The 24,875-nt window shown below is 38.8% G+C and overlaps 1 protein-coding gene across 2 annotated transcripts in view; it reads left to right on the forward strand.

Moving 5' to 3' along the window:
• Positions 1-24,875, forward strand: part of Ankrd31 (ankyrin repeat domain 31) — a 161,506-nt gene that overhangs the window by 131,149 nt on the left and 5,482 nt on the right. For both annotated transcript variants that reach the window (XM_030247341.1, NM_001370928.1), the window contains 2 exons: positions 13,522-13,662; positions 24,594-24,693. In XM_030247341.1, the coding sequence (XP_030103201.1) occupies positions 13,522-13,662; positions 24,594-24,693 (241 nt within the window). The remainder of the gene's footprint in view (positions 1-13,521; positions 13,663-24,593; positions 24,694-24,875) is intronic.

Genomic DNA, 24,875 nt, shown 5'->3' on the forward strand with positions numbered 1-24,875 from the left:
TGTTAATTTTTCTTCCATAGAGGCTCAGTTTAGGACCACACTTCAGTAAGAAAGTTAGGACCACACTTTCAGTAAGAAACTTAACTAAAATATAATATATGCATAAAAGTGGGTGGTAAGAAAAGATTCTAATAGATGAACATATTTAAAAGCATTTAGTTTCTTCTTACTTTTTGAAAGAGGAATTTAGCGTGAAAAAGATTACCAAGTCTTTGAATATGCTTCTTAGCTTGTAGCCTGCTCTTTGAGAATCACCCCTGCCTAACCAGAATTTCACCTAAGTGACTGTGTTTCCTGCTCTTCTCATCCCTGGACAAAGGCTTTTCCTGCTCCCGAGGCTTTCCTTACACACTAAGAACAAGTTTACTATTACGGTTCTGAGCTCATTTCTTTCAATGTTCTAGTTTGCCTGACAACCACTTTGATAAGTAAAAACTACATTATCCAGAGCACATCAATTTTTAGCAGGTTAGTTATAGTTACCCAGATTTTGACAGTTGTAGCTACTTCTCCGGATCAGCTTAATGAATCTTCAGTAGTGTTTAGTGGGGTATAATTTGTGTACAACACACTATGCATATTCAAAGCATACTATCTGACAAGCATGACATATGTACTTACCTGTGAAATTCTGTCCACAAACAATAAACTATCCATCTGCTCCTGATGCTTCTTAGAGCCTGCTTTATCTCTCTTCCTGCCTCGGACAGCTGATGCTGTGCTTTGTGCTTCTCTTTTGCATCTCTAAGAATTTGAATTGTCTCTTTAAGCCCCCACTCTTACTCTCTAGCCTCCTTCTCTCTCTCCCTTCCCCTTCTCTCTTTCTACCTTCTCTCCTTTCTCCCTGCCTTTCTACAATAAAGCTCTAAAACCATTAAAAGAAGAAAAAGAAAAAGAAATTGAATTGTGAGAATTATACTTTACATATTAATTTTTGTAAACTCTTTTCTTGTAGTCTTAATTATTTAAGATTCGCCTTTTTCATTCCCTTTTCATTTCTAGGTAGTGGTTTGTTTTACCTGATACGATAGTGTCTTAGTCAGGGTTTCTCCTGCTGTGGACAAAACACCTTGACCAAAAAGCAAGTTAGGGAGAAAAAGGTTTATTTGGCTTATACTTCCAGATCAGAGTCTGTCATTGGAAGAAGTCAAAACAAGAACTCATAGATATTTATGTTGTTTCCAGCTGTTAGCTTTTATATATAAAGCTAGTATGAATTTTCTTATGCAGGTTTTGTATGAAATAGACTTTCATTTTTCTTGGGTAAGTATCTATAAATGGAGTTACTGAATCCTAAGTTAGGTATACATTTACCCTTTAAGGAAATTGCCAAAGTTATTTATAAAATCTGATGCATGCACCAACCTTTTGTGCATGTGCGTGAGAGCTCTAGTGGCTGCACATCACCAGTGCTTAGTATGGTCAGCCCTCTAATTCTATCCTTGCTAACATATAGTGTGGCTATATTGTGTGTGCGATAGCGTGTGTGTGTGTGTGTGTGTGTGTGTGTGTGTGTGTGTGTGTGTGTGTGTACTGCTTCATCATTATGTCATTATGGTTTTAATTTGCATGTCCACAATTAACGGTGTTGAACATATTTTCTTGTGCTATTGACCATGCTTTTTTTTTTTTTTCTTGGTTTTTCCAGACAGGGTTTCTCTGTGTAGCCCTGGCTGTCCTAGAACTCACTCTGTAGACCAGGCTGGCCTCGAACTCAGAAATCTACCTGCCTCTGCCTCCCGAGTCCTGAGATTAAAGGCATGCACCACCACTGCCGGGTGGGTGACCATGCATATTTACTTTTTGGTTCAGGTATTGGTTGGTTCAGATCCGTTGCTCATTTTTCTTTTTTCCTTTTCTTTTAAATTTTATTTAATCTTTTTTTACAGTCCAGATTTTATTCCCCTCCCTCCCAGTCTACCCTCTTGACTGTTCCTCATTCAGTACCTCCCCATCCCATCCCTCATCTCCATGAGGATGGCCCCACCCCCACCCCACCCACCAGAGTTCCTCCCACTCCCTGTGGCCTCCAGTCTCTTGAGGGTTAGGTGCATCTTCTCTGACTAAGTTCAAACCCAGCAGCCCTCTGCCATATATGTGTTGGGGTCCTCATACCACCTGGTGTATGCTGCCTGGTTGGTGGTCCAGTGTTTGAGAGACCTCAGGGGTCCAGGTTAATTGAGACTGCTGGTCCTCCTACAGGGTCGCCCTACTCCTCAGATTCTTCCAGCGTTTCCCTAATTGAACCACAGAGATCAGCAGCTTCTGTCCATTGGTTAGATGTAGATATCTGCACCTGACTCTTTCAACTGCTCTGTTGGGTCTTTTGGAGGGCAGTCATGATAAGCCCCTTTTTGTGAGCACTCCATAGCCTCAGTAATAGTGTCAGGCCTTGGGGCCTCCCCTTGCACTGGATCCCAATCTGGGTCTGTCGCTGGACCTCCTTTTCCTCAGCTGCTTCTCCATCTTTGTCCCTGCAGCTCTTTCAAACAGGAACACTTCTGGGTCAGAGTTTTTGACTGTGGGATGGCAACCCCATTCCTCACTTGATGTCCTGTCTTTCTGCTGGAGGTGGGCTCTACAGGTTCCCTCTCCCCACTATAGGACATTTCATCTAAGGTCCCTCCCTTTGAGTTCTGAGAATCTTTCACCTCCCAGGTCTCTGGTACATTCTGGAGTTTCCGCCCCACCTCCTACCTCACAAGGTTGCCTGTTTCTATTCTTTCTGCTGGTCTCAGGCTTCAGTCCTGTCCGCCCCCCCCTCCCCCATCACCCTCCAGAATACTTGATCATGCTCCCCTCTTCCCCTCTCTGTCCCCTTTCACACCCAGCCCCTCCCCCACCCCACGCCTCGTGGTTGGTTGCTTTCTTTTCCCTCCCAAGTGGAGTTGAGGCATCCTCACTTGGACTCTTCGGTTTGTTAACCTTCTTGAGTTCTGTTGATTGTATCCTGGGTATTCTGTAGGGTTTTTGTTTTTGTTTTGTTTTGTTTTTTGGCTAATATCCACTTATTAGTGAGTATATACCATGCATGTCCTTTTGGGTCTGAGTTACCTCACTCAAGATGATATTTTCTAGTGCCATCCATTTGCCTGCAAAACTCAAGATATCCTTGTTCTCAATAGCTGTGTAGTATTCCATTGTGTAAATGAACCACATTCTTCTGTTGTGGAACATCTGGATTGTTTCCAGCTTCTGGCTATCACAAACAAGGCTGCTTTGAACATAGTGGAACATGTGCCCGTGTGGCAGGGTGGGGCATCTTTTGGGTATGTGCCCAAGAGTGGTATAGCTAGGTCTTCAGGTAGATCTGTTTCCAATTTTCTGAGGAATCTCCAGATTGATTTCCAGAATGGTTGTACCAGGCTGCAATTCCACCAGCAATGGAGGGGTGTTTCTCTTTCTTCACATCCTTGCCAACATGTGCTGTCACCTAAGGTTTTGATCTTAGTCATTCTGATTGGTGTAATATAGAATCGTTTCTTTAGGTGCTTCTCAGCCATTTGAGATTCCTATGTTGTAAATTCTGTTCAGTTATATGCCCCATTTTTTTTGATTGGGTTGTTTGGTTTCTTGGTGGTTAGCTTCTTGAGTTCTTTATATATTTTGGATATTGGCCCTCTTGTCTGCTGTGGGGTTATTCATGAAGATATTTTTCCCAATCTGTAGGTTGCAATTTGCCTTACAGAAGCTTTCCAGTTTCATGAAGAAATTCATTTATCAATTCTTGATCATAGAGCATGAGCCATTGGAGTTTTGCTTAGGAAATTTCCCCCTGTGTCAATGAAGTCAAGGATCTTTCCCACTTTCTCTTCTATTAGATTCAGTGCATCTGGTTTTATATGGAGGTCCTTGATCCACTTGGACTTGAACTTTGTGCAAGGTGACAAATATGAATCTATATTCATTTTTCTACATACAGACTGCCAGTTAGACCAGCACCACTTATTGACTATGCTTTCTTTTTTCCATTGTATATTTTTGTCTTCTTTGTCAAAGATCGAGTGACCGTAAGTCTGTTGTTTTATTTCTGGGTCTTCAGTTCTATTCCATTGATCAGTGTGTCTGTCTCTGTACCAATACCATGCAGTTTTTATCAGTATTGTTCTGTAGTACAGCTTGTGGTAAGGAATGGTAATTCCCCCAGCCATTCTTTTATTGTTAAGTATTGTTTTCGCTATTCTGGGTTTTTTGCTTTTCCAGATGAATTTGAGAATTGCTCTTTCCATGTTTTTGAAGAATTGAGTTGGAATTTTGATGGGGATTGTGTTGAATCTGTAGATTGCCTTTGGTAGGATGGCCATTTTTACTATGTTAATTCTGCCAATCCATGAACATGGGAGATCTCTTCATTTTCTGAGATCTTCAATTTCTTCGTTGAGATCTTTCACTTGTTTGGTTAGAGTTTACACCAAGATATTTTACATTATTTGTGGCTATTGTGAAGGGTGTTGTTTCCCTAATTTCTTTCTCAGCCTGTTTATCATTTATATAAAGGAGGGCTAATGATTTATGTGAATTAATTTTATATCCAGCCATTTTGCTGAAGTTGTTTATCAGCTGTAGAAGTTCTCTGGTAGAATTTTTGGAATCACTTATGTATATTATCCTATCATCTACAAATAGTAATACCTTTATTTCTTCTTTGCTAATTTGTTTTCCCTTGACCTCTTTTTGTTTATTTATTGCTCTGGCTAGAACTTCGAGTACTATATTGAATAGACATGGGGAGAGTGGGCATTCTTGTCTTGTCCCTGATTTTCGTGGGATTGCTTCAAGTATGATATTTAAAAATTGTTTGTATTAGTAGGTTCTCCTCTAAGATCCATAGACTCAGTAACCACAATGGTTAGGTAAGTTTCCAGTACCGGGCATGATTTCCCTCCTGTTGAACAGACTTTAGTTCCAGTTAGACAGCTCTTGATTAGTGCCCTTTTGCACCTTTGGGAGTATCTTTCAGGATTGGTCATTTTTTTGATTCATAGATATCAACAGCTAGGTAGGACTGTTGGTTGTTTCCCTGCCTTGTCCGCTTGCATAGCACCTTCTGATACTATGAAAGCTAGCCTCAGCAAGGAGGCTTTCAAGTCAGATCCCTGTCAAATCTTGCAAGTCCTGTGTCCAAAGTTGTAGCTGTCCAGCAACCATCTATGAACTGGGTAAATTTTCAGCTCTGCGTTTATATAGGGAAAACCCAAAGACCCATCCTTTGTTTCAGCTGGATTGAGTTGCAAAGCAAGCTCAGCAGGTAGTCAACTCCTCAAAGCTCTGTTAGGAAATTGCAAATGTGAGGCCAGGGGACTCCAGCTAGGTTGTAAAACCATTTGTGTTTGTTTAGCCTACTCAAGGCTAGGGGAAGGCACACAACAAACATGGTATCTTAGGGACATAACCTTCAACCTCTGGGAGACAACTAAGGGCAACAGCAATAGTCTGTGTTGTCTGAAGTGTCTCTTGGACTACCCTGACTAACAACTCAAAAAGAGGTTTCATTCAAGGTGTGTGTGTGTGTGTGTGTGTGTGTGTGTGTGTGTGTGTGTGTGTGTTACTCATTCCCACTCCTTTTCTTTCTGTATTGACCTCCCTCCTTGCTAAGCTGTCTTAGTTAGGGTTTTACTGCTGTGAACAGACACCATGACCAAGGCAAGTCTTATAAAAACAACATTTAATTGGGGCTGGCTTACAGGTTCAGAGGTTAAGTCCATTATCATCAAGGTGGGAGCATGGCAGTATCTATTCAGGCATGGCGCAGGCAGAGCTGAGAGTTCTACATCTTCATCCAAAGGCTGCTAGTGGAAGACTGACTTCCAGGCAACTGGGGTGAGAGTCTTAAGCCCACACCCACAGTGACATACCTTCTCCAACCAGGTCACACCTATTCCAACAAGGCCACACCTCCAAATGGTGCCACTCCCTGGTCCAAGAATATACAAACCATCACATAAGGCCACCTCCCAATTTTCTATATTTCTCTTTCATATAACTTATATCCCTCTCTATCAAGACTGCCCCATGGTCCTTTTTCACTTTCTGGTTTCTGCAGTTACTCTGGTTATATATTCACTTGTGAAGATTTAAAGCTAGGAACTACTGATGAGAAAGAACATGTAATGTTTGTCTGTCTTTCTGGGTCTGAGTTATTACCTCACTCAGTATTTTTCTAGTTGCATCTATTTATCTGCAGGTTTCATGATTTAATTTTTTCTATAGCCAAGTAGTATTCCTCAGTATTTGTACCACATTTTCATGTGCATTAACAGATGAAACACGTGTCTGCTGTTCCATTACCTAGCTATTGTGAGTAGAGCAGTAATGAACATGGTGAGCAAGTATCCATGGGATGGGACACAGAGTCCTTTGAGTATATGCCAAGAAGTAGTATAACTGGGTCATATGGTAGGTTTATTTTTAGCTTTTTTAAAATACTCTGATTTCCAGAGTGACTTACCAATTTGCAAACAAGGAGACTTAGTCTTCCCAAGAATGAGTGCCCCAATTGGTACCAAATAGTCAGCACTAAACAGACTCAGTGGGTTGTATTTATATATTTACACATTTGTAGTACTTGGGGTTCTCGAGAGGTGCAGAACTGGTGGAGTTACACTAAAGGGATTTATTAGACTGATCTACAGGATGCAGTCCAAACAGTCCAACAAAGGCTGCCTCTTAGTGAAAAGGCCAGATATTCAGTAGTTGTCAGTCCACTAAACTTGATGTCTCTGCAGTCCCAACCTTGTGCTTGAGTTCCAGAGGACTTCTGGAGAACTTCTGGTTTTCAGTCTACTTTGGAGTTCTAAAGAAGTTGGATTTAATACTTTCCACAGCAATAGAGGAGAGACAAACTTGCCAGTTACAGTGAAGGCAAGCAGGCAAAATGAAAGCTCTCTTCTTCCTGTTCTTTTATGTGGGCTGCCACTAGGAGTTGTGATCCAGATTTAGAGTGGGTCTTCCTACCTCAAATTATTTTTAATTAAATAATAATTTGATTAGGATGAGTTGGTAAGATTTTTTTTAATCTTAATCAAATTAAGCAAAGCCCTCACAGGCACATCCAGCATCTTGGGTTTTAGTTAATTCCAGATCTCATCAGGCTGACAATGAAGATTAACCATCATTCACAATGCATATAAGAAAAAGAAGCCTTGAATTTGAATGGAAATGAGGGGAGGAGACATGGAAGAGGATGGAGGGAGAGGAGAGGGAGGGGGTTGGAGGGAGGAAATGATGTAATTATATTTTAGTTTAAAATAAAACAAAACCCTATATTTTGATTGAAAGTGAAAAAATATTTGCCTGACTCAAAATGACAACTATTTTTCTCATAGAATTCTGACAGGTTTTTCTGTAAAGCAAAGTTAGTGAGTTTGTTAAGTAGTTGCAGTTGAGGGATTGAGCTGGTGGGACTTAGATATCTTTACTGTGACTGCGCATGATCTTGTGGCTTCATAGATTATATTTTTCAAAGGATGTAATTCATGAGGGCTAAAGAGTGAGCATAATTTTTATAGTTTTAGAGCTAGGGTTTATCCTAAATTAATTTTCATACTTAAATTAGTTGAAATTTAATTTTAATTAAATTTCATACCAATTTATTATTTTTCATATTAATTAAAAATTATACTTAATATGTAATATGATATAAATGTATTTAATATAAATTTAAAATTTTGTATTAATTAAAAATTAATTTAAATTCAAGTTATTTACGGGGTAGAATATCTGTTTATATATGAGAATATCTATATGGGAATATAATTATTTTATATATGGATATGTGTATTTTTATCTATTTTTGAGACAGTATCTTTCTCTGAATTCCAGGATGGCCTGGAACTCTTTATGTAGTCAACGCTAACTTGTAGTGATCCTCCTGCCTCAGCCCTCCAAGTTCTGGGATTACATATGTAAGCCAGTCACAGGACCATTCACATGTCCGTTTTTTGGGTGGGGGTTGGGGTTTTTTTGTTTGTTTGTTTGTTTTGAGACAGGGTTTCTCTGTATAGCTCTGGCTGTCCTAGAACTCACTCTGTAGACCAGGCTGGCCTCAAACTCAGAAATCCACCTGCCTCTGCCTCCCGAGTGCTGGGATTAAAGGTGTTTGCCACCACCGCCCGGCCCATTCACATTTTCTAATTTGAATAACCAGATGGTCTGACTGCATATGTTGAAAGAGGCATCCTCTCCAAAAAATTGCCTATGTGCCTCTGTTTAAAACAACAAAACCAAAACAGCTATTCATATTATGTCTATTTCTGGATTCCCTATTGCTTCATGATTTATTTGTTTACCTTTCTGTTAGTATTAAACTACCTTGATTGTTGTTGCTATAGAATACATCTTGAAATTTAGTTAATGCTAATCTTCTTATTCTTCTTTTATACTTTCTGTTCAGTAATTTGACTATTGTAGGTCCCATATGAAGTTTAAGATGAGCTTGTCAGTTTCTGTGACAAAAAAAACCAAACCAAACCCCCCCCCCAAAAAAAAAAACACCTGTTGATTTCATTAACTATGTGAATTAGCTGGGAAGGAAATGACATGTGGGCAGCGGGCTTGTTGAGCCCATACATGAAGTCTGTTCTCCCATGGATTGTCGGGCCCATGAGTGGAGCATGGTCTTCCATTTGTTTTGGTCGTTGTTGCTCAGCAGTACAGGACAACTCACTTTTCGTGTCTTTCTTATCTTTTATTAGATTTATTGGTAAATATTTTATATCTTGGTAATGTCAGTTATCCAGTTTTTAAAATTTCAATTTCTAGTTGCTTATTACTAGTTTCAAAAAATTGACATTTGGATATTGAAATAGTTTGCTACAACTTTGCTACGCTTACTACTTATGGAATTTTTTGGAAATTTTATTGAATTTGCTTTGTAAATGATCATATGATTTAGTAATAAGAGATAGGTGTTTTGTTGTTGTTCCCCTTTGTTTTCAATTTGTTACCTGACTGCATGGACCTAATCAGGTGGAAATAAAAGAATAGAGGCTGACGTCTGTTTCCTAAGACAGTTGCGCTATTCAGTATGATGTTAGCTCTAGATTTTTCAAAGATGTTTTTTATCAGACTGAAGCCGTTCTCTTTTACTCATAGTTCATTGGGTGGTTTTATCAGGAAAGGGTGTTGGATTTTGTTTAATGCTCTATGCATCTATTGGGAGGGATCCTATGAATTATTTTTGTTCTATTGATATTGCTGATGCAAGAAAATAAACCAGACCTACTGCTCTCATCTTAAAGGGGATAAGAGTTTATCCCCTTTATTATTTTGAGCCATTTTGAGTGACAATAACTCAAGAACACAGATTTAGGTTACCCCAAAATCCATGTACCAACATGGAAGCAGTTTTATGAAGTTTGATAGTTTTATAAAACAAGAAAACCACAAATCAAGACAAGTTTAAAATACATTGGTGATTACATCAGACAGACAGGCACAGCAAGATAGAGGAAGCTTTTCTAAATGCCCACAATGCCATCTGAGTTTTGTTTTGTTTTGTTTTTTCGAGTCAGGGTTTCTCTGTATAGCCCTGGCTGTCTTGGAACTCACTTTGTAGACCAGGCTGGCCTCGAACTCAGAAATCCACCTGCCTCTGCCTCCCGAGTGCTGGGATTAAAGGCGTACACCACCACGCCTGGCGCCATCTGAGTTTTTTGGTTAGTGGAAGCTAATCTGCCAAATTCATAGATTTTTAAAAGGTTTTTATCTGTTTCTCACAGGATCTTGGTTCTGACATAGGGGTAGACGAGTGGCTACTCAGGGGCTGACAATAGCCCAGGTAGGGTAATTAGCCCTTTGGTCCTGCAGCATCCCAACTTCTCCACACTAGTCAGTTGGTCCCTGAAAACACAGCTTCCTTCCAGGAATTCTCATTCCCAATATGGTATATAGCATTAGTTGACCCTTGAATGTTAACCCTGTGTTTCACTTGGTCATGGTCTAGGATTCTTTTATGTGTTGTTGAATTTGAGTTGCCAGCATTTTGGTAAATATTTGCTCTGTCCACATGCATTAGAGATGCTGAACTGTCACGGGTTTGGTATCAGAGTATACTAACCTCAGAATGAGTTCACAAGTGTTCCTTTCTCCTGACTTTTGGAAAAGTTTGTGAAGAACTGATGTTAAATCTTTAACGTTTTCACAGTATTAAGAAGTAAAGCCATTTGTATCTGGGCTTTTCTTTGTGAGTAATGTTTTGTTACTAATTTGTTTGTTACACAGATTTTTAGATTGTTCTTTCTTGAGGCAGTTTTGGCAGTTCATTTATTTCAGGGAATTTCCTAATCTAATCTATTAGTATATAATTAGTCATAGTATCTCTTACGACTTTTTGTTTCTGTAATATCAGTATTAGTATTTCCTCTTTCAACCTTTAATCATTTGAGTTGTCTCACTTGATTTTCTTAGTCATCTAGCTTAGGTTTGTAAATTTTGTCCATCTTCTTATTACAACTTTTCTCCTTTTTCTTTCTTTCTCTCTCTCTCTCTCTCTCTCTCTCTCTCTCTTTCTTTCTTTCCCCTTTCCTTCTCCCTCTTGCTCTGCCCCTGATTTTTTTCTTTTATTAGATATTTTCTTTATTTACATTTCAAATGTTACCCCCTTTCCAGGTCTCCCCTCCAGAAGCCCTTATTCCATCCCCACTCCTCCTGCCTCTATGAGGGTGTTACCCAACCCACCCACTCCCACCTTCCTGCTCTGGCATTCCCCTACAATGGGACATTCCCCTCAGGCTCAAAGGTCACTGATATCCAACAAGGCTATCCTCTGCCACGTATGTGGCCAGAGCCATGGGTCCCTCCATGTTTACTCTTTGGTTGATGGTTTAGTCCCTGGGAGCTCTAGGGAGTTTGGCCTGTTGACATTGCTGCTCCCTGCCGTGGGGCTGCAAACCCTCTCAGATCCTTCAGTTCCTTCTCCAGCTCCTCCTTCAGGGACCCCATGCTCAGTCTAATGGTTGGCTTCAAGGCTCTAGCAGAGCCTCTCAGGAGACAGCCATATCAGGCGTTTGTTTTGTTTTTAATTCCAATATTTGTTACTTTTTAAATTGCTTGTTTTCTTCTGCATTGTTTCTTTTTCAAGTATCTTAAAAGTTAAGCCATCAAATAGAGAGTTTCTTTATAGTATTTTTATTGTATTTATAGATGCAAATATTATTCTAAAGCTTGATGTGGTAGTACTTGGTAGACTGAAACAGGAGGATTGTATGTTCAAAACTAACCTGAAGTACGTACTGAAACCCCGTCTCCAGCCCCGCCTTACCCTAAAAAGGAATATCCTGTTGCCCATTGCTTTTGCTACATTCATATAGTTCAATGTTATAGTTTTCATCCATTTTAGATTATTCTCTCTCTTACTCTGTGTATGTGTGTGTGTGTGTGTGTGTGTGTGTGTGTGTGTGATATACACATATGTATGTGCACTTATGTGTATGCAACTATAGATACCAGAAGTCAGTGTTGGGTGTCTTCCTCTATTGCTGTCAGTCTTTTTTATTGACAAGGTCTCTCACTGAACCTGGAGCTCACTGTTTCTCCAAGGCTGGCTAGCCAGACAACGGCTAGGATCCATCTGTCCCCACCCCATTGCTGCGTTTCAGATAAAACTGGCTTTTATGTGGATAGTGGGAACTTTATGTATCCATTGAGCCACATCCCAAAATATTTTCTAATTTGCATTTTGACTGCTTCTTTGATTCACTGGTTCCTGAGGATTGTGTTGTATAATTTTTATTTAATGGTGAGCTTTCTAATTTTTTTTCTGTTAATGATTTCTACTTTTATTCCATTATGGTTAGAGAGCATACTTTATATTATTTCATTCCTTTTTAAATTTTGTGAGGCTGAGTTTTTGTCCTCTCCTAAATGATTTTCCACTAGCAGTATAGTGAGTAAATATTACGTTAAATGATTTTCTTTTCTTTTTTCCTTTTTTCCTACTTTTCTTTCTTTCTTTCTTCCTTTCTTTCTCTCTTTCTCTCTTTCTTTTTTCTTTTTTGTGCTAAGGACTAAATCCAGAGCATTGTATAGGCTAGGCAAATATTATACCACTGAGCTACATCACCAGCCTTTTGTGTTTTTAATTCACAATCTTGATATTTTTATCTTACCTGAGACTGGCCTTAAACTCACAATCCTCGTTCCTCAGCCTCTCAGTACTGAGATTATAGGTTTGTACCTATAACCCGCTTGAGTAGAGATTTCTGTACATTCTTAAGTCTAGTGTTCAGCTTTATAATAGTTGAGTATTGTCTTTGGACTTGGTATTCTGCCTATATGATCTTTATACCTCCTTGTTAAAACCAAGACATTGAAATCTCCAGCATCCACTTTTATTGATCTGTCTGTTTTTCCCTTATGTTTTGCTTCCTATGTTTTGAAGCTCTTTTGAATTTAAGCACATGTGTGCCTATAGTTGTTATATCTGCCTGATATAGTAACCCTCTTAGCATTATTTAATGTCTATTTCTAGTTATTTTGGGCTTAAAGTATTCTGATGTTAATATAGCCATTCCGATATTTTATTGGTATGAGACACTGATCCATCTTTTATTTTTCAATTTATTCATTTCTTTTAATATGAAGTCTATCTTTTTTATACATTATATAGTTGTGTCTTGAACCCAGACTGACAGTACCTGCCTTTTGATGAGTCATTTAAACAAGTTAATGTTGTTATTAATATTGTTGAATTTGTACCTGTTTATTTTTATTGGATCCCATATTGAAACTTGTTTTGTGAATGCTGGATATTTTCACATTCTTAAAATTATTTGGAGAATTTATTGTATAATATAGTTAGGTTGCTTAGAAACCCTTTGGCCCTTTCAGTATTTTTAAAGTTTTGGTGGAGCAGTGTCAAATTTAGGACCAATTACTTTTTTCTAGTGAAAGTTTTTATCAAAACTCTTTGATAAAATTTTCTGATGATACCTTTAATATTGAGGTTTTTTTAGTTTTATGGTGAAGAAAAAGCATTAGTTTCTGTCCCATGAAAATGCTAGGTATCATTACCTCTAGTCCTTTCATGTGGATTTTTTCCCTGTTCTAAGCCAGTTTGATACTCTCATCTTATATAAACATCAGTCACTACTTAGCGGAGTCCTTCAAGAAGACCCTGTGAAGAGCTGAAAATTTCTCTTAATTTCACTCTGCTGCAGTGTCATTCTGCCCTGGCCCCTTTAACTCCATGTTGTTCTCTGGATTCCCTTTCCTGCTGTGGTCTGGATATGGAGGTGGTGGGCTGAGGCAGAGGAAGCCTCCCCACGTTACGTTCTTACTCAGTGTTCAGTGTAGTTGTCTTGCCTGATACTCAGCATCTTACAAAACACTTGATAATTTTAGGGTTTGTTTGTTTATTTGTTGTTGTTGCTGCTGTTTTGTCTGTCTGTCTGTCTGTTTGTTTGCATGGTGTTGGGTGGGAAGCATCAGGTATTAGACTAAATCTGACTCTTATTTTATCATGGCCAGAAGCAAAAGTTCATACACCAACAGTTGTTGACCTCACACTGTTTTTCACGTCAGGAGACGACCCACAGAGCCAGTGTTTTACCGAGTGGTAAACTTAAGGGAGAAAATGGTCAGATTTACCAGAACCCAGTCACCTGGCTCAAGGAGCTCCTGGGAGGTGGCAGTTATGTGACCTGGAATTATGCTTGGAATACGGTGAGTTCTTTTCAAACTTAACTTTTTTTTTGTTTCAAACATTTCTAAAAGAAATTTGAAATATTGCCGGTTTGGTTTGTTTCCCTGAATGTGTCTCCTATGATAAGCTACATCTCCTTTTCTACAGATCTATTTCCCAGAATTCCTGAGGGCATGTAATAACAGTTGACTACACCTGTTCTTGCTTTTCATCTGCTTTCAGAAACTTCAGTGACCTTCTATACCTCTTTTTTTTTCTTTTAAGCAATTTCAGGTTTATGAATCCATATAGAAATTTCTGGATCATTGAAGTAGCTATGTTGTTATTATTCTAATGAAATAAAGCCCAAATATTCCCCCTAAGTACAAAAGGAGTGGGCAAGAATCCTAAGGCTTATAGCATTATATTACTCTCTGATTTTTTGAGCATGGCGCCCTCCTCAAATCACTCAAAGAATTATTTTTCTCCTTTTCATTTAGACCTCTTTGAGTAACTTTCTGCTCAGTCCTGGCTTCTGAATTACAAGCCCATTTAGGGACCATCTTACCATAGTTGACTCAAAAAAGAAGCCATGAATCATCAGATCCACCTAGGTAGTTTTATGTCAGCAGGACACAAGTTAGTCATCTGAGAAGAGGGTTCCTCAGTTAAGACAATGTCTCCATAAGATAGGGCTGTACATAGCTTGGAAAGCATTTCCTAATACATGATACGTGGGGGAGGGCCCAACTCATATGGGTGCTGCCACCCCTGGTGATCCTGGCTTCCATAGGAAAGCAGGAGGAATAAGCCATTAAGCAGCACACTTTCATGACCTCTGCATCAGCTCCTGCCTCCAGCTTCCTGCCCTACTTGATTTTCTGTCCTGACGTCCTGCAATGATGAACAATGATATGGAAGTATAACCCAAATAAACCCTTTCTCCCTAATCTGCTTTCTGCTTTTTGGTCATGTTTCATTACAGCAACAGAAACTGTAAGACACCACCATTATCATTTCAAAGAACAGCTAGCAGATACGCCTAAACTCCACTGGCCACTTGAGTAAGCCTCAGAGCACACATTAACAAGAGACAGTGTCATTTTTGTCCAGCCTAGCTCCCTCCTAGTCTCTGCTATGCCCCTCACTCTGCATTCCTCCCAGTGACTCTCAACCTGTGGGTCTCCACCCCTTTAGTGGATGCCATATCAGATATCCTGCATGTCAGATATTTACATTATGAGACATGACAGCAAAATTCCAGTTATAAAGGAGCAACAAAATAATTTTATGATTAGGGATCAGCACAATGTAAGAAAGTGTATTAAAGGGTTACAGCATTAGCAAGGTTGGGAACCACTGTTCTAGATCTTTATGGGAGTAGTTCTAATATTGTGTCCTCCTTGCATCAACATAGTTTGGATTTTGTATATTAAATAGTCTGCTGTGCCTTCCCCACTCTTCTCTACCCAAAAATTAATTCCCCCCCCCACCCCCGGAATCATTATGGTATCTACTTTCAGTTCATCCTTAGTCGTTTTTCCAAGTCCTTTTTGTGGATGTGTAATTTGTTTTAAATGTTAGCATCTTAATAATCCCTTTCATTGCAGCATTTTAAAATTACGATAAATTATACTGTTTGCGGACACAGATTTTTTTCCTCGTATCATGAGTCTGGCAGATTGTTCCTTTGGGCTTTTGACTTGAGGATGCTTTGCTATGCAGGAGGACTCACTTTGCCCACCCTTTTCCTTTATTGGACTACTGCCTTTCCTGCCTTTGTATATGGCTACCCATATGTTTCTTCTGCTATACAAGTGCCTCACGTATATATCATCTTGTTTCTAATAGTCCCTTAACAGCTGAATCAGATCCTATGTGTTAGTGAAGCAAATGCAAATGTGGACACTAAAAATAAGACAATCCAGATTAGGAACAGCCTTAGATTACTTTGTAAAGGCTGTGGGAAGAGCAAAGGCAGAACTTTAACCCTTCCTTCGGGGCATTCATGCACTTTTAGTAAACACTCAAGGTTACGAAACATGACTTCTTTATAACAGTTTACCATAAAAACCTGCTTCTTTAGGTTTAGAGGATCTCCTACAGTCAAAGTCATTTCTAGATGCAAAGACATTTTTCACTATGTTAATAATTGTGACTATTTCAGCTGACTGTTTTAAGAATGGCAATGGTATGCAGCCAGGAATGGTTAGTTGGCCACTACAAATACCAGAAAACTAGGACATGCTCTGTATCCAACAGTGTGACAGAGCCACTAGACAGAGTTGATCCATCCCTCCCCCCAAGAGGGTAGGTAGGCTGCAGCACAGCTTTGCCGAGGGAGTCCTGATGCTTACTCCCATTTTATATCACTGAGGTTTCTTGCTGCCTCTGCTGCCTCTTAACTGCTAGTACTCATTCCAGTGGTCAGAGTCATCTTTACGTGAGACAAAATCAACCTAGTCCCTGTCTCATTCATTCTTTATACATTATGACCAAACAACAGTTTTTAACAACAGCTATACATAAAGTAACTTTAAAACTACCATGACCAGGTGTGGTGGCTCAAACCTTTAATTTTAGCACTAGGGAGGCAGAGGCAAATAAATCTGTACTATTCCAGCCAGCCTACTCTATCCAAAAAGTCCCATGACAACTAGGGCTATATAGGCTAGACCTTGTCTCACTAAATAAATAAATAAATAAATATTTAGTTATTTTAATTTTAAAATAATAAAAATTGCCAGTGCCTTCTAGACTCCAGCTTCATCTGATAGTTTTGCCAGGGATCAGGAAGCAGTATTTGAATTTAAAAAAAAATTAGTATATATAGAGGAAAGACACTTGCCAAAGGACTGAAAGTCAGTGACAGCTTTTTGGACTTGGTTCTCCCCCTCCAGCGTTATATAGGCTCTGGTGTTCATATTCAGGCTGCCAGGCTTACATAGCAAGGCCTTTGCCACTGAGCCATCACACTAGCTCCAGGTAGCAATATTTTTCTAAAAGTTGTCCGTGTGATTTTAGTATACTAATTAGATTAAGAATCTTTGATCTAGGTCAAGTTGTTCATACTTTTTCAATTTCATTTTTTTTAATTTTTAATATTTTTTATTACATATTTTCCTCAATTACATTTCCAATGCTATCCCAAAAGTCCCCCATACCCTCTCCCTCCACTTCCCTACCCACCCTACCCACCCATTCCCATTTTTTTTTTGGCCTTGGCGTTCCCCTGTACTGGGGCATATAAAGTTTGTGTGTCCAATGGGCCTCTCTTTCCAGTGATGGCCGACTAGGCCATCTTTTGATACATAGAGTCAAGAGCTCCTGGGTACTGGTTAGTTCATAATGTTGTTCCACCTATAGGGTTGCAGATCCTTTTAGCTCCTTGGGTACTTTCTCTAGCTCCTCCATTGGGAGCCCTGTGATCCATCCAATAGCTGACTGTGAGCATCCACTTCTGTGTTTGCTAGGCCCCGGCATAGTCTCAAAAGAGACAGCTATATCTGGATCCTTTCAGCAAAATCTTGCTAGTGTATGCAATGGTGTCTAGAGTCAGTCTTCTAAGAGGAAGAAATTTCCATTGAGAAAAAGCCTTCATAAGATTTGGCTGTAGGGCATTTTCTTTTCTTTCTTTCTTTTTTTTTTAATTAGGTACTTTCTTCATTTACATTTCCAATGCTATCCCTAAAGCTCCCCATGCCATCCCCCACAACTCTCCCCCCCCCACTCCCACTTCTTGGCCCTGTCGTTCTGTAGGGCATTTTCTTAATTAGTGATTAAAGGGGGCTGGGGAGGACCCAGCCCATTGTGAGTAGTGCCATTCCTGGTTCAATTTCATTTTTATGTCTAAGTTATGGAGTGCTAGACAGCTAACCTTCAGACATAGAGATTCTAAGACTTGCATAGTAGCATGTACTTTTGCACAAAAAAAATTTATGAGGCAGGTAAATCAACTATAATGCCTGGTTATGGATGTAAAAATAGAGTTTTAGGATATTAAGTGGCCCAAATTGCATCATGGCTAGTAAATACCAGAGTCATATCTAGAACTTAGTCTCCTGACGCTCTGTACATCATTTTTTTTTACTTATAACAATGACGTAAGAGAGACCTACATTTCTTTCATGAAAACAGATTGCTCTGTGCTTAAAAGATCCTGTATCTATCATGTGCAGCAAAAATTGCTGACTTTCATAGGAAAAAATGTCTTTCTAATTTATGGTAATACCACCTTGGACATGCCTGGTCTCATCCAGCCTCAGAAAAAAAATCAGGATTTGCTATGGTTAGTACTTGGTGGGAAGGAAAAATATCTTTTTGTCATATAGTTGTGATATGAAAATCATAAGAATTTTAAGAATGGTAATCTGGGGGGGGGTGCCCAAGAGAGAACAGATGCAAATGAAGAGTAGGCTGCCATTTTTACATATTTACTGAAAGAGCACTAGACAGATTTCTCCTGAGCAAATCCATATGCCTCACTGTATTTCCATCCATACAAGTTCACTCTTTTGGATTTATCTTTGAGTTTTCTCTATGCTCTCCATGGCCAACATACATATGTATACATGCGTGTGCTTGCACGTACACATAAATATGTACATACACAGAGGGGGAGGGAGGGAAGGATGAGAGAAATGGATTCATTTTATAAACACATTCCTCCATCCACCATGATTAGGAATATCAAAGCTTGGTCAAGATTACAGAAAGAGATACAAAATTGTCTGGATGGATTCCCTCAGTTTATCTCACAGTGTCTTCATGGAAATCTGTAGTGAACCCAGCTTCTATTGGAGAACATTACGCAAGAAAGAACTATGAGGGCTTTCTCCTGCCTCTTGCTAAAGTGTTGGGAGCATGAGCACCAGGATGGTTTGGTTTTAGAAGTGGACCTCACCTACATTGTCATTTCCCTAGAGAACCATTATTATACTTAGATTTTTACCCTGTATTTTGAACCTCCTAAAATATTTTATCTAAGAAATATTTTCTTGGAAAGTCTTTTGTACTACAGCGATCCTAAAAAGAAACCTTGATGTGTCTTGTTCATTGGTTGGTTGGTTGGTTGGTTGGTTTAGGTTTTTGGTTGGTTGGTTGGTTGGTTGATTGGTTGATTTGGGTCTTTGGTTGGTTGGTTGGTTGGTTGGTTGGTTGGTTTTTTACCTTTTCCCCACCCTTAGATAAAAAAAGCAGTTATCCTCTTTTCTCTCTTGGGATACTGAAAATTTGCAAGACTTGCTTTTTAAAGCCAGTAATTTGATCATCCATGAGCAGATTGTTATTAGTCAGCACTAATAATGACTTTGACCTTTTTACTTGTTTGTTAAGTCATGATACAATGGTATGAGTTTCACAATGACAGTTTTCACTACAAGTGGCTTTTCTGAAGACAGCAAAAATCGAGCGAATCCAAACATGGTGACATACGGCTGAAACCTCAGCATTCAGAAGACTCAGTCAGGAGGATTTAAAGTTTAAAGCCAGCCTGGATGAGAGCCTGTTAGAAGGAAGAAAGGAAAAGAAGAAAGGGGAAGGAAATGAATGGATAGTTTCAAATAAAGTAGACTCTTAGCAAGGAAATAAATTCTTGGACATCTCTTTTCTGTTCAGTAGTAGATTATGTTAATTAATATACTCACTTGTTTTAGTAATTACACTTACAGTAGGTTGGCTAGATGTACCCACATCCTGTGTGTGTGTGTGCACTGTACACAGCCTTGTTCTCACCTAAGCATGCTATTACAGAATCAGCACATATTAATTCATGAAGAATAATGTGCCTTCTGTTCTAAGAGTCTCAGGGAGAGCATCAGAACAAAGCACCTCTGCAGCTCTGCCTTAGAAACACAAGAGCACAACAATCTATAGCTATCCTCACAGAACACCTTTCTTAAACCATCTCTCCAGCAATATAGAGAAAGATGGCATCCCAACAGCTTCACATAGCTGCCTTAATATGTTCTTCATACCACACCTCTGTGGGAACAGGCATATAAGCAAGACTTGGGTCCAGTGAGAGTGTCAGGATTCAGTTCTAAGTGTAAATACATTGTGATGACTGTTTGTTCTGTGCTTTAGCCAGGAGGAGCAAAGGCTCAAGGGTGAAGTGCACTTTTTATATGCCTTGCTTGTTTTTTGACCCAGAAATGATCTTATCATTTTATATGTAGTTAAAGTAGTATAAAAACAGACTAACACCACCACCCCATCCACACTCGCCTCACCCCCTGCTTCAGCTGGGCTCATGCTACAATGTTGTCTAATTGTCCTTTTTTTTTAAATCCTCACTCCTGTCCTGGAGAACCTTTTGACTTACTGAGCTGGCTTTTTCATTCAAAGAAAACCTAATATACCAATACTCTTCAAACTATTCCACAAAATAGAAACAGAAGAAACACTACCCATTCATTCTATGAAGCCACAGTTACACCGATACCAAAATCACACAAAGATCTGACAAAGGGCTGAGAAAGCATTTGACATAATTCAACACTCCTGCATGGTAAAAATCAGAAATTCAAGGCCCATATCTATAATATATATATATATATATATATATATATATATATAAAAGCAATATACAGCAAACCAGTAGGCAACATCAAGCTAAATGAAGAGAAACTTGAAGCAATGCCACTAAAATCAGGGACTAGATAAGGCTGCCTGCCCACTCTCTCCCTGTCTATTCAATATAGTACTTGAAGTTCTAGCTAGAGCAATTAGACAACAAAAGGAGGTCAAAGGGATACAGATTGGAAAGGAAGAAGTAAAATATCACTATTTGCAGATGATATGATAGTATACTTAAGTGGCCCCAAAAAAATCCACCAGAGAACTCCTACAGCTGATAAACAACTTCAACCAAGTGGCTGTATCTAAAATTAACTAAAAAAATCAGTAGCCTTCCTCTACTCAAAGGATAAACAGGCTGAGAAAGAAAATAGGGAAATGATACCATTCACAATAGTCACAAATAATTTAAAATATCTTGGTGTGACTCTAACCAAACAAGTTAAAAATCTGTACGACAAGAATTTCAAATCTCTGAAGAAAGAAATTGAAGAAGACCTTAGAAGATGGAAAGATCTCCCATAGTCATGGATTGGCAGGATTAATATAGTAAAAATGGCCATCTTGCAGAAAGCAATCTACAGATTCAATGCAATCCCCATCAAAATTCCAACATAATTCTTCATACAGTTAGAGCAATTCTCAAATTCATTTGGAATAACAAAAACCCAGGATAGCAAAAACTATTCTTAACAGTAAGAGAACTTCTGGGGGAATCACTGTCCCTAACCTCAAGCTCTACTACAGAGCAATAGTGATAAAAACTTCATGGTATTGGTACAGGGACGGACAGGGGGCTCAATGGAATAGAATTGAAGACCCAGAAATGAAACCACACACCTATGATCACTTGATCTTTGACAAAGAAGCTAAAACCATCCAGTGGAAAAAAAAGACAGCATTTTCAACAAATTGTGCTGGTTCAGCTGGCAATCAGCATGTGGAAGAATGCAAATTGATCCATTCTTATCTCCCTGTATAAAGCTCAAGTCCAAGTGGATCAAGGATCTCCACATAAAACCAGATACACTGAATCTAATAGAAGAGAAAGTGGGAAAAGTCTCGAACACATGGGCACAGGGGGAATATTCCTGAACAGAACATCAATGGCTTATGCTCTAAGATTAAGAATTGACAAATGGGACCTCATAAAATTACAAAGCTTCTGTAAGGCAACGGACATTGTCAGTAGGACTAAATGACAACCAACAGATTGGGAAAGGATCTTTATCAATCCTACATCTGATAAAGAAAGGGCTAATAGTTAATGTATACAAAGAACTCAAGAAGTTAGACTCCAGAGAACCAAATAACCCTATTAAAAATGAAGAAAACTATTGCTCTGTAGTAAAGCTTGAGGTCAGGGATGGTGATTCCCCCAGCCATTGTTTTATTGTTAAGTATTGTTTTTGCTATTCAGGGTTGTTTGCTTTTCCAGATGAATTTGAGAATTGCTCTTTCCATGTCTTTGAAGAATTGGGGTTTTGATGGGGATTGTGTTGAATCTGTAATTTTCCTTTGGTAGGACGGGTGTTTTTACTATGTTAATTCTGCCAATCCATGAGCATGGGAGATCTCTCCATTTTCTGAGATCTTCAATTTCTTTCTTGAAAGACTTGAAGTTGTTGTCTTCATAGATCTTTCGGAGGTTCCTCAAAAAATTAGAAGGACTATCATATATCCCAGATATCTTCTGAGCATATACTCTGAGCATTCTCCACCAGTAGAGACACTTGTATATTCATGTTTACTGCTGCACTACTAATGATAGCAAGGAAATGGCCCAATAATGGAAATGTGGTACATATACAAAAGGGAGTTCTTTTAGCTGGAAAGAAAAATGATTTAGGAAATTGGCAGCAAAGTGGATAGACTTGGAACATACATATTATTTGAGCTCACCTGGACTCAAAAAAGGAAAAACAATGCATATCCCAAGAGACTAAAAGGTGTAATCTTCAGTGATGCTGTGGGATGCAAGCAAAAGGATACATGAGTTGTAAAAGATGTTCTAAAGCAGATTACTTCTCTAGCTTCAACTCTGTCATAGGGTTTTTTTTTTCCTTTCGTTGGAAATAAGCCCATAGAAATCTAATTGGTAAGGGAAGCTTAAAACCCTGAGGAAAGTTCCTTTGCTTTAGAATGGCCATCTGAATATACACAAGTGTACTGAGATGCATAGAGTTTAGAACTAGACAGATGTTTGTTTGAGTGGTTACCATAACCAAGCTATGTGATGTTTTTATTTGTAAGTTCATTGCAGTAAAATGATTGTTAAAATTCAGGGCTTTAAAAAGAAAAGATTTACAGCTTTTAAAAAAAAAATCTTTGAAGACTGAAGAGATGGGTCAGCAGTTAAGAGCACACTGTCTCTTCTTAGCACTTACAGGCCAGCTCACAACAGTCTGTGATTACAGGACTAGGAGATCTAATGCCCTCCCACCTCTGACCTCTGAGGGCATGAGCTGAAAAGTGGTGCCATACATACGTACACACACATAAGCACACACTCACACACACACATACACACACAGGCAAAAGACACACATGAAATAAATTTATAAAAGTCTGTTTTGTGGCACTCATGTTGTAGTGAAGCATACTTTGTCTTACAAGGATCTGATGGGCTTAGGTGGACAAGGCTTTTATTAATAGAGTTTACAGACTTTATTAAAGATAAATCAACCATTGAGTCTCAGACCACATGTGCCAGTGCTCATTATGTTCTGTCTTTATTAACTCCTCTATCCTGTCAGAAATTTTTGAAGAACTACAAGATCTAGTTTATCTAACGTCTATAAAATATATGACATAATTTTTTAAAAATAAATTTTTAATTCAGTGTATTTTCTGATTGTTTATCGTTTGGTGGGGATGTTTGTTTAGACAGGCTCTCACTCTAACCTAGGCTGGACGGAATGGTTTATTCTGTAGGCCAGGCTTTGCTTGGACCTGATGATGATCCTCCTCTGAAGTCTATGAAGCCTATGAAGTCCTGGGATAATCAGTTTCATAGTCATGCACTGCTACATCCCGTCCAGTATGTTAAAGCTATCAGTGTGAATCCCTTCCAGTCATTTGTGTACACCACTTTTCAGTAGTTACCACCTTAGAATTACCCAGCACTTCCTGGTAGAAGCATGGTGTTAGATCTGAAGTACATCTGCAACCATGCTTAGCCTGCACTCTTTAAGACAACACATACAAACTCATCATTTCTAATGTTGGTTCTTTGAAAACTGACAGATAATTCTTAGGGACCTTTCCAATCTGTGACAAGAAAGAAGGGATTGGCACACTGGAGAAGCCTTGGTTATACCCCATTTTTTTCCTTTAGACTTTGATCTATGATTTGAGCCCAAAGGTTCCCTTCATCTTATAGATCTCCTATTACTTGGTCACTCTTTTCAGTTTAGCAAGAATTTATTAAATACTCAGAATATACTAGACAACCATGTCAACAATCCTACCTTAGGAAGCTGCAGGTAGTTCTTTAAAATACAAACACACAAACTGCAACATGGAATATAAGAGCCTTGCTTAAAAGCTGGAACTGCCAATTCTTTCGTTCTATAATAGCAGGTACTAGGTGACATCCACAGGTATAAAAATGTATATGACACAGATCATGTTCTCAGAAAGCTCATGATTTATTAAAAGCAAGACACACTAAATCATTTTAGTGAGATAAATACTGTGAGAGAAACAGAAGCATAGATGTTATACGAGCTGATTGTGAATATCATCCTTATGTTTAGAGGTTACAAAAATATGCTCTAAAGAGAATAATGTTCAAATTGAAACTTGACACATTGTCCACATGAACTTATCCCCTGTGAGTGTTTTATTAGAATGTCTGTAGCTAAGAGTAGATAGCCTTTTGAAAGTCTGCCTCCACCCCTCCCATTTACATACAGATATTTTTAAGCTGTTAGCTTTTGAGCCAATAATAGTATCTAAATTCATAAGCACATTTTTAAGTTTTTGTATCCAGGCCTGACTGTTAGGTCCCTTTGATTAGTTATGTATCTCATTTTCTTGAAACGTGCTCTGACTTTTATGGTTTAGTTTTGTTGTGATGTTCATTTTAAGTTACAAGGATGTGTGGTATTAATGGTAAATAAAGGCTGGCAGATTTTTTCCATACAGGCACAGATAGAAAACTACAGTTTGGACATCACTGGTAAATAATTTCTGTCACAAGAACGTAATTCTCCTCTAGCCCCAAAGCAGTCAGATATGTTAACTAGGTGAATGTAACTATATTCCAACACAATATTTTTATAAAAATAAAAGTGGCAGGTTAGACATGGCTGTGGTCTATAGTTTTATTAAGCAAATTGTTTACAAAAATCGGTTTTTTAGGAAATAAGTATATTTGCCTCTTACATGACAGGTAACATACCTTGGAAGGGAACTTGTGAAGTGTGTTTCTGAAGAGGCGCCCATGTCTGCAGAACTGAACCCACCTCAGCTCCACCAGCCTCACCTCTCAGGTAAGTGTGGCCCAAAAGCTCCTGTTAGCTGTGGGTGGGCATGCCAGGAATAGTGAGCGCGTACTAACCTCTTCCTCGACAGTTAGGTAAAATTCATAACTGCTCATTATCACTAACCATTTTAACACAGAAAACTCAGTGGCATTTGGTATATTCACAGTGTTGTGCAACACTACCTCTGT

Source organism: Mus musculus, chromosome 13 (genome assembly GCF_000001635.26).
Source record: "Mus musculus strain C57BL/6J chromosome 13, GRCm38.p6 C57BL/6J".
Taxonomy (NCBI): domain Eukaryota; kingdom Metazoa; phylum Chordata; class Mammalia; order Rodentia; family Muridae; genus Mus; species Mus musculus.